Consider the following 16,948-nt stretch of genomic DNA (forward strand, 5'->3'; position numbering starts at 1 on the left):
GAATTTTTAATAGATAAAATGATACAACAATTAAAGCACCAGCAGTAGGGCCTATAGGCCTATAGGCTTACCTATATCGGCATACTGACCATGTGGATGGAGGCCGGACTGAGGGAAGGCAAGTTGCCCCTAGCTTGAAATACCGATAAAAATTTACTAAAATTTGTAGTGTTTATCTTCCTTTGGCCTGTTTGATGCCACAATTATCCTTGTGTATTTTGCCCCATTTTATATGTTTTAGCATTAAAACTGCAAATTTTGCTACTAGTTGGAATTCCAAGGGGGGGGGGTTCAAACATAATATTGGGTTATTCCATTTGAAATCCACATGAAGTATGGGTTTCAAAATGATTAACCCTAGTCAATTCCATTGGAAAAACATAATCCTTCTGTGGAAGAACTGACTTAAATCTTCCACAGAGGTATGGCAGATTTTAAGTGTAATAGCCCTTTGTAGCCCTTTACGTACCATCTCATGTGCTCTCAAGGCTCTCAAGAAATCAAATTTGTAAGAAAACAAATGGTATCGCACTCTCTTGATCTGCATGTTCTCGTAGCGAAGAGCTTCCTGAACTGCTGGTGGCAAGTCCACCGGAGTACCTTCTGAAGACACTTCTTGGTCTTCCACAACTTGCTGAGCTACTCCAGGACCTTTGTCTGCCATTAGATGCTGAGTTGCACCAGGAGGACCTTTGTCACCATGTGTGGTCAATGTTGTTGAGGTTCTAGACAGGAGATGTGAAGTTGTTTTATTCTCCCACTTGTTTGATGAGCTATTCTCTTTACTTTTCGTCTCATGTGCAGTTGTCACCTTGGGTTTTGTGTGCTCTGTGGTTGGGTTGACTTCTGATGATAGATCAGGAGCTGTTAGTTGAAGTTTGTTATCTCCAGCAGTGTTTGAAACTTGGCTTCCAATGTAGTCAGATGCTGGTGTTGTTTCTGAGAGATCTGACAGGAGGGTGCTACTTGTTGTGTGCATTCTGCAAAAAAAAAAAAGGAAAACAAAGCTTTAATTGTTACCATTATTACAAGGGTGTAACTCTGCAGAGGGGTGACAAATATTTTAGGGTGAAATAAAGATGGAACTAATTAATGTCAAATCCATCCTTTATAGATTTTCTTCCCCTCCTCAAAATGATCATACTTCTTTGTTACTTTGTCCAATTCAATCTGTTTATCATGTTTATATGCTTCAATGCTTAATGTTGTAGGTTTTATTTTTATAAAACCAAGCAACATAACATGCTTTTTTTTAAATGATCTTACTTTTTGGTTCTTGTTTCCAATTCAGTGTTTTCATAGCCTTCAGTCAACATATCTGCTTCTAGATCTGCTGCATCTACTTTCTCATAGAATAACATGTAGCCGCTGTTTGATCTCTCATGTCCTGAACTTGAAAAGCTGGGAACTGAAACAATGCAATAAGATAATGATTAGAAAACTTTGATTGGAAGAATGAGAACATGACAAATGAGCATGAAAACAATTTCACATTTTATATGAAATTTTCACATTTTATTGCAAAGATGGGTCAAACTTAAGTTAATTACGGTCTGAAAGACATTTATTGGGAAGTTCACAAACATTTTGCTCAATTTCACCCTGGTATTATTACCTAGATGGCAAGTCTCTCTACTCCAAAGTCAGTGTGCCATTTGGCCTATACTTATCAAGTATAAAATAAGTTTTGCAAGTTTTATGACAGAATCATATGCATATCATGTTGCTTTACCCAAATCTAACTGATGCAAAAATAAGATCAAAATTGAAAGAAAAAACATTTGAATGTCAGAAAGCTTAAATCAAAACTAAGTCTTGAGGTTACAGGGAAGCACAATTCTATGCAAATTTGGGACTCATGTTCCCACCCCACCCCCATCTTGGACTGGACTCAGATACCAGATACTATGGCTCACACTTAGACTTGAATGTGAAGCACGGTGGTCCAATGGTTAGGATGTAAGCTTCATAATCGAAAGGTTACAGGTTCAGCCCCACCACGGCCAGTGTGTTGTGTCCTTGAGCAAGATAGCTTAATTCCCAATTGCTTCATTCCACCGAGGTGTAAAATGGGGAGCTGCTGGGAGTAATTACAATCTAAGTCGCTGAGAGTACCTGAGCATCAGTTGCGGACTTGGTGAAGCGGAAATGATTCTGATATATCCTAATGGCAGCGGAATAATTGTTGAAGTGTGCTGATAATTAGGTCATGTCTAGCTGAAGCGCACATTAAATCAAACAACATTTATTCTTTATTTTTATGTGGTGACCAGACTCAACTACTGACTAACGTTAAATTTGAAAAATCTGTCCCCAAAACCGGACCATTTTGACGACCTGCATACACACAAAAAAAAACACCCCTGCACACGGGTGCCCCCTGCACATACGTTATATACACACATACCATAGGTATTCACTGCCAAATGTGGACTCTTGAGAATTAATGTGAGCGTTAGCTGGGACTTTATTGATGCATGCAGTAACAAAAAACAAATAATTTTTGCCAATTACTGTAAAAATAGTAATTTTGGTAATTTTTCGCGCTTTTTCGATTTCGAGCTATTTTGTCTGTTTTTAATTATGCGATTTTGACATTTCTTACATAGACCTTTGTACCAAAGGTTCATAATCATGTGTTTATTTTTGCAGCAGCTTCTTTGAGCGTAAAAATTAATGTAGCCAACCACTTAATGAAAAAAGAGATTTAAACACTAGGATAAACTGCTAGCTTTAAAATGACACCTTACTTGTTGAAATCAGATACAGTAAAAATGTTTTATGAGGCAAAACAAGATCAAATTTCTTTCTATTTTCCTTGTATTTTCTTATCTTCTTTCATTGTTATCTGCCAACAAAGCCAGCCACAAAGTGGTCAGTTTGATGTGATGGGTCACATATTAGACTATGCCATAGTTGATTTTTGATAAATAAAAATATGTTATTTAATCATTATGAATGCATTCAGTTGAACTCGATATTATATTGATATTATTTTATTACATCAAAATACTAGTAAATGGTTATGAAAAAAGTTTATATAATTATATTAGTGATAGTAATGGCACTTCAATACTGAACAGTTCTAATTTTAGAATCTGTCAGCGTAATAATCGCGAAAGCCCGAGTTAAAAATCGACTATGAACATTGCATTTTTAACAGGACTTTGACCGGGGACTTTGTCCCTAACACACACTGTCAATCATACTTGTTTATCAATACAATTTAACCGCAAATACAAAGCCTGTACGTACAAGACAAGACGCGCTCATGCTCCTAGTACACAAAGCACCGCATAGTTGTGTACAATGTAGTTATCAATGGTAACCGCACGTGCCCGGAGGATTTAAACCATAACGAGATCTGGGCGACCAATCACAAGCCAGGTCCATTTAAAGATGCATTACATCATGGCCAATTTTAGTAGGCCAGAAATCCGACAATCTCATCCATGATAGACAACTGTGTTAAACTTGTTAACCGCAATCGAAAGTAAGTAGTCCACTTGAAAAGCCAACAAACAGAGGGAGTATGGTGACTAAAAAGATCAGATGTCTAAATCTATCAATTGTGCACAAATTAATTACAATGTAAATCAGAGTTTTAAGAGTATGCACAATGGGCAAGTGGACTACGGAGAAGTCTAGTCACATATAGGTATTTTTGCGAGTAGTGGCTGCTGGCTGTGCCCATAGGGAATTTATATATTCTGTCAAATGTTTTATATATGTTTTTTTCACACTATAAATAAAATAAAATAAATACTTACAATGATTATACCAGCTATTCTTGTTGGGTTTGTGATTGCCACCAAAGCATTCCTCTTCTAACGCTGTCTCTGTCATCTTGTATTCACGTACAGATGTGTCATTGAATTTATACCATGTTCCTCTGGTAGAGTTGATTTGTGCAGTACCACTGCAAAGAACAAATGAAATAGGCTAATCCAAATGAAACCCATACCCCTGAGGAAGACTTTGGAATTCCAGATCCAACTATTTTTATCCATAAAAAGTGGAAAAGTGTGGAAGGTTTTGGAATTCCAAACAAAATTGTACTCATTTAAAGCTAGTAAGTTTGTAAAATTCAACTTGGTTATAAATTTCAAAAATTTTCAACTGGAATTTAACAGAAAATTAGCAAATAATACAACTGGATTGGGCTATTCCAGTTGAAATCCATACACCCCCTATGGAAGACATGTATGGCCTTAATCTCCCACACAGGGAGTGTGAATTTCAAATGGGGATACCTAAATAGGTGACTCCATTTGAAATCTACACTCCCTGTGTGGGAGATTAAAGGAAGTGTCCGGTAATCACAACATTAAGCCTTATATGTTAGAAAAATAATTATCAAGCACGAATCACATGGTTTTATTTCAAACAAACTCATATTAACCATACAAGCGAATAAAAACAGCCATCTCTCAACACGCGATATTCAAAATTCCCGCGCGAAATTGTCTAGAGCAGTGACGTCCCAATAGTTCAATGAAGCCTGTCGACAAATGAGCACAAATAACCATGACGTCATTTGCACCAGACAGTCAGCGCCCAGGAATTTTGAATATCGCGTGTTGAGAGATGGATGTTTTTTATTCGCTTTTATGGTTAATATGAGTTTGATTGAAATAAAACCATGTGATTCGTGGTTTGATAATTATTTTTCTAACATATAAGACCTATGTTGTGATTGCCGGACACTTCCTTTAAGGTCATGTCTTTCATAGGGGTGTATGGATTTCAACTGGAATAGTCCATTACAGTCATTACTTACTGTCTATCCCTTATCAGGGAGTAATAATGTCCAGAATTTGCCTGTCCTGTGTGAACCACCACACCAACCAATTGGTATAAACTGTTGTTGGGGCACAAAGTTGAGGCACCACGTTTGACGCCTTTGTATCTTGATGACTTATCGCTTGGTTTGGATTTTGCTCTGCTCTGAATACCTTTGACTGTGTAGGGCTCCATGTTTAGAAGTTGAGGAAACTGCATTAAATAAGATAAGATTAATAAGATGATTTTAAAAAGCATTAGGCGACGAAAAAAGAAAATCCTGCTCTACAGGTCTGACCGACTCAGATCTTACAAGAATTGGGTATAGTAATTTGTGCATAGCAAATTCATTAAATATTCAGCAATCTTAATTTCTTCACAATATCATCAAAACGTAATTTCAAAAAAAATATCTACCTACCGAAAAAAAATTTTATCTATGGAAACTCTTACCATAGCATTATTAATTTGCGACAAGTAACTTATTTTGCCGCAAAGGAGGAATTCTTTCTATTCAAATACATTGGTAGCCCACCCGCTGTGCTCTGGGTCACATTAAATAATGCTAATATGTCTGCGCCCATGGGTGTCACATGTCCAGAAAATTTTCAAGAGAAAATTTATTCATTAATGTTAACTGATATAAAAGATATCATTGCAAAATTGTTATCCAGCAGGGATTATAGACCTAATAAAGTTGAACTGGGCAGTACAGTGTATCTGATCAGGCATGATAATATCCATCTTGATTCAGATTCATCAATAGGATTTGGACCTGTGACCTAACTTTGAAGTAGTCATGAATTTGGAACCTTTAGCAGTCTCTCATTCCATCTTAATTCTCTAATTCTCTTCAGATGTATCATAACCATGTGGGATTTGAACCCGGACCTTACCTTGAAGTAGTCATTGAATTTGGTAGCTCTGCCAGTCTCCCAATCCATCTTAATTCTTCTTAGATGAATCACAAGTACTGGAGGTAGAGTCTTAATGCACATGGTCTTAGTAGCATCTCTCTAAATCATGAACACAACAAGATCATAAAAAAATCACATCATCAAGACCTGTGTCAAGTGAGAAGCTCCTAGTCATGCTGCTGGCATTAGTACCATGTTTTGGGACCTGAAGTTTTGTTATTGATGGATATTGCTTCGTTCGGACCACCAGTTTGAAAGATTATTTTACTGGCCCACCTGTTAGCAATAGTTACCACTGGGCAATTTGAGATACAGAGAGTCAATATGAGGTTGCTGAAAAATTGTTAAAAAGCCTGCTCAAATCATTGCTCATAATTTACATGCAGATCCAGATCTAATAATAATATGCTTATCTGTGGTGTACTGTTTTGGAAAACATTAAAAATGGAATGCGCATTAACATTTAGCATGCAAAGCTAAATTTTAAAATAGGTAAAACTCATTGCTGGCAAGCAGGCTTGGCCACGCCTAGCAATTCTGATCGTATGATCATTTTGATTTGTAGCAATGTGGTATCAAATTGAGGCTCATTGCCATCAACACTCACTAGGCCTGACCTAGTGTATAGGCCTATCTTCATACTCAGCTATAAATATTACATGCGACATTGTCCCCCATGGCTTGCATTAATTATGTTGAGAGCTGGAACACTTTTGCAACCCTGACAGGTACTTCTCACTTTGCCAAACTTTTACGGTTGACCTGGCCAAAACCGATTTACAATCATCGATAATATTGATAAGCCTTATAGAGGCAATCAACGTTTTTGAAGCATTACTCATGACAATAGTGTTTGTATACATGATTCGTACCCATGAGCAGCTTAATCACTTGCTTGATATGATTGACCTCTATAGATTGACTGACTGCTAGTATTGCTCTATACCTAATTCACCTGTTGTTCATGCCCTGAAACAGAGTTTACTAGTACCCACAAGGATGGCCACATGACGTCACACTGACTGCCTCTATAGCTTGCTTCACCTGCTACTCGGCTGCTTACTTTGCTTGCTATTCGAGGGGCGTCGCGGTTTGCAAACAGGGCTAGTTCTAAGCTGTTCTGGGCCAATCTAGTACTTTTTATTCTGCCAGATCGACCCATAACATCTTAATACCATGCTTTACCTTGACGCCACATTTGTCACACAAGTATGCATTGTCCCCTTCAAGTCTCACACCTTTCACAAACTGATCTAATGCTTCTTCCAATGATTTCTCTGGTTTCACTGTCAAACTAACGGCTAAAAACTGCTCCTGAGATTCATAGCTGGTCATGTAATTGTAAATAGTAAAATATTAACAAATAAAACTTATCACTAGGGTCGTAAACATGCTCATCTGTCAAAAGACAGTTCTTTAACCCCAATAGGATTCTACATGTATAGAATGACCTTTGAGTTTGTTAGATACAAAATCTCACGCTCCATAAGTTGAGGTAAACTTTTGAGTTGTGCTTGTTTAATTAATGCAGTTATTGAACTTTGGCATCAGAAATGATCTCATTTTGGCTCATAGTGTAGGCTGTGGACAAAATATGCCTCACAACATTTATAAATAAAAGGGACTTTCAGTGATTCTGCGAGAACATGAAAAAATTTGGAAATTTGTTAGAGTAGCTTTAATATAAACAAAGGATAAGTCTGTAGAATTACATTCAAGTACTTATTTTTAAAAAAAGCGCAGTGATTTATAGTGCGCTACGCACAGGCACAACACCTAGACGTTGATCCACAAGCCTCAGCACACATTACAGGTTGTCGCTGACCACTACGGCCCCACATCATTCCATAAACCATTTAACAACAAATCTGGGACTTTGCTGCTACAAGAAAAAATTGTCTTACCCTTATTCCCACCTCTAAACTCCCCCATTCCCACCCTGACATATTGTTCAGTCCCTCATGGCAAAACATTATTGACATACCTATGGTGGCATCCTTGGCAGTCCTTGATGTCTGAATATACTCCCTGGAATCTTGGTTTGAACACTTCGGATTGGTTGGTTTCCTGAGTACGGCAAAATAAAATGGAATTTAGATTTAGAAATCCAATTCTTTACTCATAGGCCCCCACTCGAAATAACAATACCAAATTTGTAATGTGCATCTTCCTTCAGTCCAGTTTTAGGCCACAATTATCCTAATTTTGACCCAAATTTGCAAATTTGTTTGCGCTTTGCACTCATTTGTCCCAATAAAGTAATTTGAGTAGCGGGTTCTGCAAAACGATTTGGAAATTTTGCCCTCCCCTTGGCCCGCTAATATCCTAGCTCACATAATGGGCCATTCCATTTAAAATCCACACTACCCCTGTAAAAGATTTTGGAAATATCTTCCACAGGAGGAGTATGAATTTTAAATAGAATGAACACTTCAGCAGTTCCATTTGAAATGCACCCTCCCTCAGTGAAAGATTCAGGTCGAATCTTTCTCAAAAGGTGTATGAAATTCAAATGGAGCTGCCTAATGTGTTCATTCCATTTGAAATTCATACTCCCTCTGTGGAAGATATTTCAAAATTCAAAAAGCCCCCCCCCCCCTCCCCCAAAGCTAGAGGATTTCTACACTGTAAAAACCCTTATAAGCCCCTTCACAGAAGACACATTATATAGAAAATAATAATAAAGAACAAGGTGAAAATGAAGCCCTAGGCTTTTATACACTTCAGCTTGCATTTGAGGAGGGATTTAGACTCCATATCTAGCAACAATTTCAACACATATTTGATGACTACAACCTTTCAAAAAATGATGTGAAAAAACATTCTGGGACCTGTTTTTATAAGTTTGAAAAATATGCTTCCTTCTCGCAGAAAATGTGCTTTTAAAAATGCAGTTTCCTATACTTTGGTACATAACGATCATTCATTGAAGCAATTTTATGGGCTTTATAACAAGGCCTACTTGACTGATGATTTTAAAAAAATCCCATTTATTCTTAATTTTTTGGCGACTTTGGAGAACCTCTAGACCTATTCTGAAGGTTTGCATTTGAGGAGGGATTTATACTCCATATTTAGCAATAATTTCAACACATATTTGATGACTACAACCTTTGAAAAAATGCAGTTTCCTATACTTTTGTACATAACGATCATTAGTTGAAGCAATTTTTTGGCTTTATAACAAGGCCTACTGTGATATTACTGCACTATTTTATTCTGCATAGTTTTTTGTACTACTTTATTGCATGGCGGTGCTACGGCACTTCCAAGCCACTTCTCAGCTTCGTAATTTTTTTGTATTTTTTTTTCCAATTAACTGTGAATGATCCTAGCACTTCAGAATAGGTTCAGTGGTTCTCCAAAGTCGCCGAAAACTTTGGAAAAGAAAAAAAAAAAAATTCAGAAAATCGGAGTACTCCGATTTTCGGGGGTTTAAAACTCGGGAAATCGGAGCTACTCCGCGAAAATCGGAGTAGTTGGCAGGTATGTACTAGGCATACTAGTACTTGTTGCATTCACACACTTACCGTCAAATGATCATCCAACTGACTGATAAGATCTACAAAGAACTCATAGGCATCTTGCTGTTCATGTTTTGATTGACTCTCCCCATACTTCGGTCTTTACAGTAATACTTGGCATACTAGTACTTGTTGCATTCCCACACTTACCGTCATATGATCATCCAACTGACTGATAAGATCTACAAAGAACTCATAGGCATCTTGCTGTTCATGTTTTGATTGACTCTCCCCATACTTCAGTCTTTCACAGTAATACTAGGCATACTAGTACTTGTTGCATTCACACACTTACCGTCAAATGATCATCCAACTGACTGATAAGATCTACAAAGAACTCATAGGCATCTTGCTGTTCATGTTTTGATTGACTCTCCCCATACTTGGTCTTTACAGTAATACTTGGCATACTAGTACTTGTTGCATTCCCACACTTACCGTCATATGATCATCCAACTGACTGATAAGATCTACAAAGAACTCATAGGCATCTTGCTGTTCATGTTTTGATTGACTCTCCCCATACTTCAGTCTTTCACAGTAATACTAGGCATACTAGTACTTGTTGCATTCACACACTTACCGTCAAATGATCATCCAACTGACTGATAAGATCTACAAAGAACTCATAGGCATCTTGCTGTTCATGTTTTGACTGACTCTCCCCATACTTCGGTCTTTACAGTAATACTTGGCATACTAGTACTTGTTGCATTCCCACACTTACCGTCATATGATCATCCAACTGACTGATAAGATCTACAAAGAACTCATAGGCATCTTGCTGTTCATGTTTTGATTGACTCTCCCCATACTTCAGTCTTTCACAGTAATACTAGGCATACTAGTACTTGTTGCATTCACACACTTACCATCAAATGATCATCCAACTGACTGATAAGATCTACAAAGAACTCATAGGCATCTTGCTGTTCATGTTTTGATTGACTCTCCCCATACTTCGGTCTTTACAGTAATACTAAGCATACTAGTACTTGTTGCATTCACACACTTACCGTCATATGATCATCCAACTGACTGATAAGATCTACAAAGAACTCATAGGCATCTTGCTGTTCATGTTTTGATTGACTCTCCCCATACTTCAGTCTTTCACAGTAATACTAGGCATACTAGTACTTGTTGCATTCACACACTTACCGTCATATGATCATCCAACTGACTGATAAGATCCACAAAGAACTCATAGGCATCTTGCTGTTCATATGTGTTGATTGACTCTCCCCACAACTTGAATGCCCTCCAAAAACTAGCCATTTGAGGTGGTTTTTGGTCATCCAAGGTCCCAAATACTTGCTGTATTTGGCAGAAGATACTTCTTGGGTTTGTGCTGGGAGAAGCCATCAGAATGTCCTGTTCAAACAGAGAATAGGGTTGCTTGTCTGTTGATTATTAGAAATTATCTGTTCAAAATATTCAAAATACTGTCTACCCAGCAAACACAAAAATGGGCTCTTCCATCTAAAATTCACACTATTCCTGTGGAAGATTTAGCAAAAGTCTTCCACAGGGGGAGTATGAGTTTCATATAGAATAGACAATTTGGGTAACTTCCATTTGAAATACTCATTCAGGTAAAGCCATTATATACAGGGAGTATGGGCCCGGGAGTATGGGTTTCAAAATGATTAACTTTGGCCAATTACACTTAAAGCCATATTATAACATTTTCAAACAAAATAGATTAGCATTTCTTTGCCATAAAATGTTAGCTTTTACTGTCAGATATATCCCTTTTATTTTTGAGCGAACAACTACGGCAAAGCAAAGAAAATTGGAATTTACTACCAGCGCACATAATGCCAATACGTACCACTCCTTGACCATGTTGTGGTACGACCCTTTGTTGTGTATATCACTGTCCCACACGCCGTCTACGTACTGTGTCAGTGTTATGAACCGTGCGTTCGACTAATAATTCCATCGTAAAATAAAAGCGCCGGTTCGGCGTTTTATTCAAAATCTCGGATTTTGACAAAACTACAGCACCTAGAGTCTTGATTTTTGCAGGGTATATTGGTTTAATAAAGTACAATTTAATCGTGTAAAAAAGGAATTTTAAAAATTCAGTGAGGGCGTCTTCCTCAGCAAATGTTATAATATGGCTTTAAAAAATATACTCCCCCTGTGGAAAATATAAAAATCTTTCACAGGGGGAGTGTGGATTTCAACTGGAATCACCCAATATTTTTAAAAGGTTACAAATGTGATTTAAATGCATTTTAACATTTACATGTTGGGTTAAATTATATAAAAACACTGCGATAACAGTTAAAAGCTGTTCTCAAAATGTTATTGTAAAATATTTTTGGCAAATAGGTTTTTCAAAATATTTAAAATAATCTTTTTTTTTTAGAATGTTTTGCATCATGTTTTCACAAAATGTTTTTGGAATATTATTAGAATGTTTTATACCCTTTATATAACCCGAGTCTACCCAACATTTAAACATTTTCTGTAAAATGTTTTGTGTTTGCTGGGTAACAGTTACTGCCCACCAAATTATCAACAATAAAGTTATGCTTATTCCAAAATGCAAAAATCTGAATTTTCTGGTGTTCTGGTTTGTCAAGCCACTGATAATCTCTTGAATTGGTTGCTGATAATTAACTCGCATTTCCTAACTTGTGATATCCCAGGTGTATGGTACAGATGTAGGAACAAACAAACATTGTAATTGCCAAATCTAGTCCATCCCTCAAGCAGGGTGTACTCAATGGCGGGCGCCAGGAAATTTTTTTCGGGGGCATTAGGGGGCAAAGTGAATTTCAGGGGGGGGGGCAACAATCAACAAATTACCGCAAAAAGTGCAAATTTTTGTAATTTTGGGTTTTTACTGGGGGAGCAACAGGGGGGGGGGCAAGAGTTCTGACTGGGGGGCATTTGCCCCCCATGTGGTGCCGCCACTGGGTGCACTGGCACCAACAAGCCAGGGGGTCAAAGTTTCCAAATCGTCCTGCTGACCCGCTAATAAAATGAATTTTCTGTGACAAATGCATGGGAAGCACGCAAATATTTGCAATTCTAACTTTAGCACAATTGTGGCCTCAACCGGGCCAAAGGAAGAGGAAGATGTACATTTACAACTTTTGGTCAATTTAAGCCGGGGGGCAGTCAGTATGCTCAGCCCCCGCACTCCGTGCATCCGCAGGTATTCATGCTTGTCGGTGAACTTTAAAAACACCCCTTTTGCATCTCATTTCGAAGTTTTAGGAAAAACACCCCCTTTTTAGCGATTTTGCGAATTATTTGCCCTTCGACAATACCCCTATTTCCCTAAAGCGCGAACAATATTTCTAATATGTGACCATCCATCTCAAACCGCTCGTAAAGTCGGCAAATTGTATTTCGAGTTACAGTGCAAAATATGCATAGAGGTTGTATTCATATGTCCCTAATATTTGTCCGACATGTTTCTCATTTTAGTCCAGTCAAACACCAATCTTTAATCCTATTGTTGAAGAGGATAATAAGCTTATACTTATGTATAGCATTAGTAAAAGCTTAAGTCTTTGTTTGCTTTGGCTAAATCCTGTTCAAGTGGTGGGTTAACCAACAATTAACAACGAGAGGACATTCCTGAACCTCGTTCAGTTGGGGATGATCTGAAGTGACCGCCAATTATGACCATTTGATATTTAATACCAGCAATGTGGAAAAAAAGAAATAATGTACAAATTGTAGTGCCAAAATAATGTACCCTTTTACTGAAGGAGCAAAGTTTAAGAAGTTATAACTCCGCTTCTGGATATCGTTTGAAGTCAAATGATATATCATTGTAAAGCTTATGATATATATTTTCTAAACACGGAAGAAAACAAATTTGACCAGGGGTCAACTTTACGAGCGTTTTGACCTGGATGGTCACATATACACTTTTCTGGCAGAAACGCGTAGGCTGCTCGATGCAAATAGCCTTTTTGTCAATTTTGTGAACACGTGGTATGAAAAAACACCCCTTTTTTTTGTGTTTCGTGAATCGCGTTTCTTCATCTGAAAACACCCCATATTTCGCGAAATTTTCGACGAGCATTAATACCCGCGGATGAACGGAGTGCGGGCCGGGTCAGTATGCTTCTGCCCACCCCTAAAATCAGGTTAGGTTTTGGGTTAGGTTAGGATTAGGGTTGATGGGTAGACTAAATTCTGCAGTTATATCAAACAAACAATGTAAACAAGGAAATTAAATAAACAAACAAAACTGAATCCTCACCTGTGATATCCCGGGTGTATGGTAGAGCTGCTGTAACACTGAATTCATGTAACACGTTGATCCGCCATTTTGTATCCCAGCATACTTACTCCTGGATGTCTTGTAGTCACCTAGAAAGTCCTGTGATGACAAAAACAGAAAACTGACTCTTTAAGGGGGGATGATGCAATAATTATGTGCACCGGAGGGTAATAGGGAGGCCAAACCTTTTTTTTGGCAGGTTGGAAGGGGAAAAATATTGAAAAATGTTCACATACAAAATTTCCTGTTCGCTGCACTTGAACCACATTGCATCACATGATTTAGATAATTTAAGGTTTTAATAAGGTTCCCCCAAAATTTGGCATGTGTAAAGGGTAGGCTAAGGATTTGTTGGCATGTTGAAGGGAGATTTGTCTGGACATTGAAAGAAGAGCAAGCAATTTATGACAGAACATTTTGAGAATACACTCCTTGCTGTAAACATAATTATCGCACAGTACAACTTTCAGAGGGTTCAGAAAAATTACCATTCAGAAAATTACTTTTCAGAAAAATTACCATTTTGACTAAAAACCTTAATAAATGACCCTTCGGAATAAAAACTGTTTGGAACAAAACACTTCATAAAATTGCCCTACAGGTTCCTTTTTAATTTACTTACATTGCTTTCATAATCCAGCCCTCTCCCACCAGGTCGACTGGATATAGTATTGTATTTCCCAGACCGTCTGTCTCTTCTCTTTGACTCAAAGTCATATTTGGCTTCATCACTGCATGATGATGTTGAGTTTCTTTGTTGTGATCGGGAAGAATGTGGTTTCTTTCGGTCCGATTTGGACCGATTGGAAGACATTGCAGCTCTGTATGGGAAAAATTAATAACGGAATATATGTGATGATTAGAATGTGTTGAAATTTGACGTTAAGTAACAAGAATTCAGTGGCGTAGTATCATAGGGGCAAGGGGAGGGGGACATAGTGCCCCCAATCAATTTGAAACTTTAAAATATCCCATATGAAAAATGACTTGTGACCCCCCCCCCCCACCATCAGGCATGGTGCACCCACCCCATCATGGTCGATGCCCCTATAGGCTGACTCATGCTACACCACTGCAAAATTTCATAATGTGGTACCTTAACCTTTTAAACAAGTTTTTGACTAGCGAACCCTTACTTTCGGACTAGAAAACCTTTTTTTTTTTCAGACTAGTGAACATTAGCCTTAGAACTTTATTATTCTGTGTATTAATGTTTTTTTGAAGCAGCACCTCCAGGCGATGCTTCCCTATTTAATTTCACCAAATGGACTTGCATACGATTTGGTCATATATGCCCCAACTTTTGTTGATACACCATTCACAATACATGCGATAACCAAGCTAAATACGATCCGGTACCTTGTAAAAAAAATTGTAGGTTAGGCGCATGTACACTCTGTATTTGTTATAAATTTGTTTTGTATGGCAGTACATGACTGAGAAAGAGATTAAACATTGTTAGTCTTTTTACCAGTCTGTGCAAGGGTTCGCCGGTTTGTAGTATGTATGAACTGTCTGAAGTGGAGGCCAACTACAGGGTTCAAAAGAAATAACTCCCCCCTAAAATTACAAAATATTTCTTCGCATAACTTGACATACATTTGGTTGAGTTGAACATTTAAAAAACCTGTGAATAGAGGAATCTTTTTGCTACCCTCCCAATTTTCTTCTTTTTGAAAATCATTTTTGTTGGTCAAAAATTATCACATTTTCCAAAAATGATGCTTTCAGAAAAAGTTGCACTTTTCAACATCCTATACATGTAATGTACAAAAACGTTCTCGATATCAACGTGATCAATGTAAATTGTTAGTTAATTTGTCTTAAATTTTATGTATCCGATTACTCAGTAACCCATAGAATCATCTTTCAGTACAAAACAATGATTCATTGACATGAATGAGGTTTTCAGTCGCTGTTTAAAAATGGTAAAATCACTATAGGAGTAAAAATGAGGTTTGCAGTGTGATGCTTATTTCTTTCGCTGGCTTGAAGAGATGAAAAATTTACTGTAAATTGTAGACTGAAACAGTTGCAAAGATCTATAGCAACGGCTCTCTTGAATATAGGCGTAAATGGCAAAGAAGAAATGGCCAACAAAGATTGGAGGTTGGAAGCACTGTCTATGTTGGAAGTCAGCATTCAGCCAATTACCTGCATGCAGCCAATGTCTTGTGGCTACATCATGAGTGTTACACCTTTATCCAAGAAAGCCATCATTTTAAAGCAAAATGCAAGATGCTTCAACTGACCCAATACAGGTAAATGTTCACCCTTTTGGTCAAATTTATGCATGGAGAGCTCATTTCTCCTCCCTAGTGATTTTATCATTTTGAAACAACTGCTAAATAAAAACAAGAAAATCTCATTTTACACCGAAATTAAGTTCAACAAATCTTTGTTTTGCACTGAATAATGGTTGCATGGGTGCCTGAAGGATCGGAGACAGAAAGGTGAAGGAAAAAACCAAGAATTAAATCAACCTTAACATTAATATCGATAACGTTTTGTACATAATGTGGTAAAGTGCAACTTTTTCTGAAAGCATCATTTTTTGAAAATGTGATTATTTTTGACCAAAAATATTGTTTTTGGAAATGAAACAACTTTGGGAGGGTTGAAAAGTGATTCCTCTTTTCACAGCTTTTTGAATTTTTCAAATCAACAAAATATATGTCAAGTTTATTATGCAAAGAAATATTTTGTAATTTTAAGGGGGAGTATTTCTTTTGAACCCTGTAGGTGTGTAAGGATTGGCCATCAGATTTTGAAGGGGTTATATATACTATATTATTCTGTGAATTCAAGAGTTTGTACTATTAAAAACAAAACAACACGCCATTTTACAAACTGACTAGTGTCCTTAGGGAGTGTTCATAAATACTTTGGTGGGGGTGGAAAAGTTGGGACCTCGGGACGTCAACATTTTTTTGTTCCCTCCTAAAAAGGGTGGATTTTTTATCCCCCTTTTTATGGTCTAAAATTTTTGATCCCCCCTAAAGGTCCTAAAAAGAAATCAAAATATACATCATTATCAGTGGCATAGATTTCTTTTTGACATTGGGGTTGGAGAAAATTTCTTGAAGTCCAGTGAAACCAGCACCTTTTACCAACAAAATAAGTTTATGGTACAAATGCGCACGAAGCGTGCAAAAAAATTTGCCACATTGAAGCTAAACTGGTGAAATATAGTACAAAACTGGAACTAATTTGCACGAAGCACAAAAAAATTGGCACTTTTTAGTTTAAAATGACCAAATTTTGGTTAGAAACCCATATACCCACGTATACTGTCCAGGCCCCATGGTTCAGCTATCATGGTGCGGTAACCGCTCTAGTCATATATAATTTCGAATGTATGTAATATTGTATGTTCATGTGCAGTAAGCCAAAAAATGAAGGTACCAGTTATGTTCACCCCCTGTATGTCCTAAACAAAGAGAGATATTTCATAATTGGAACAAACAGCC

The 16,948-nt window shown here is 37.4% G+C and overlaps 1 protein-coding gene across 1 annotated transcript in view; it reads right to left on the reverse strand.

Moving 5' to 3' along the window:
• Positions 1-16,948, reverse strand: part of LOC140158974 (ubiquitin carboxyl-terminal hydrolase 24-like) — a 38,798-nt gene that overhangs the window by 19,755 nt on the left and 2,095 nt on the right. The window contains exons 2-11 of the mRNA XM_072182276.1: positions 14,101-14,299; positions 13,458-13,577; positions 10,385-10,597; positions 7,684-7,766; positions 6,885-7,026; positions 5,679-5,798; positions 4,781-4,995; positions 3,771-3,919; positions 1,267-1,408; positions 470-980 (exon numbers count right to left, since the gene is read on the reverse strand). Coding sequence (XP_072038377.1) covers positions 470-980; positions 1,267-1,408; positions 3,771-3,919; positions 4,781-4,995; positions 5,679-5,798; positions 6,885-7,026; positions 7,684-7,766; positions 10,385-10,597; positions 13,458-13,577; positions 14,101-14,292 — 1,887 coding nt within the window. The 5' untranslated portion in view covers positions 14,293-14,299. The remainder of the gene's footprint in view (positions 1-469; positions 981-1,266; positions 1,409-3,770; positions 3,920-4,780; positions 4,996-5,678; positions 5,799-6,884; positions 7,027-7,683; positions 7,767-10,384; positions 10,598-13,457; positions 13,578-14,100; positions 14,300-16,948) is intronic.

Source organism: Amphiura filiformis, chromosome 8, assembly GCF_039555335.1.
Source record: "Amphiura filiformis chromosome 8, Afil_fr2py, whole genome shotgun sequence".
Lineage (NCBI taxonomy): Eukaryota > Metazoa > Echinodermata > Ophiuroidea > Amphilepidida > Amphiuridae > Amphiura > Amphiura filiformis.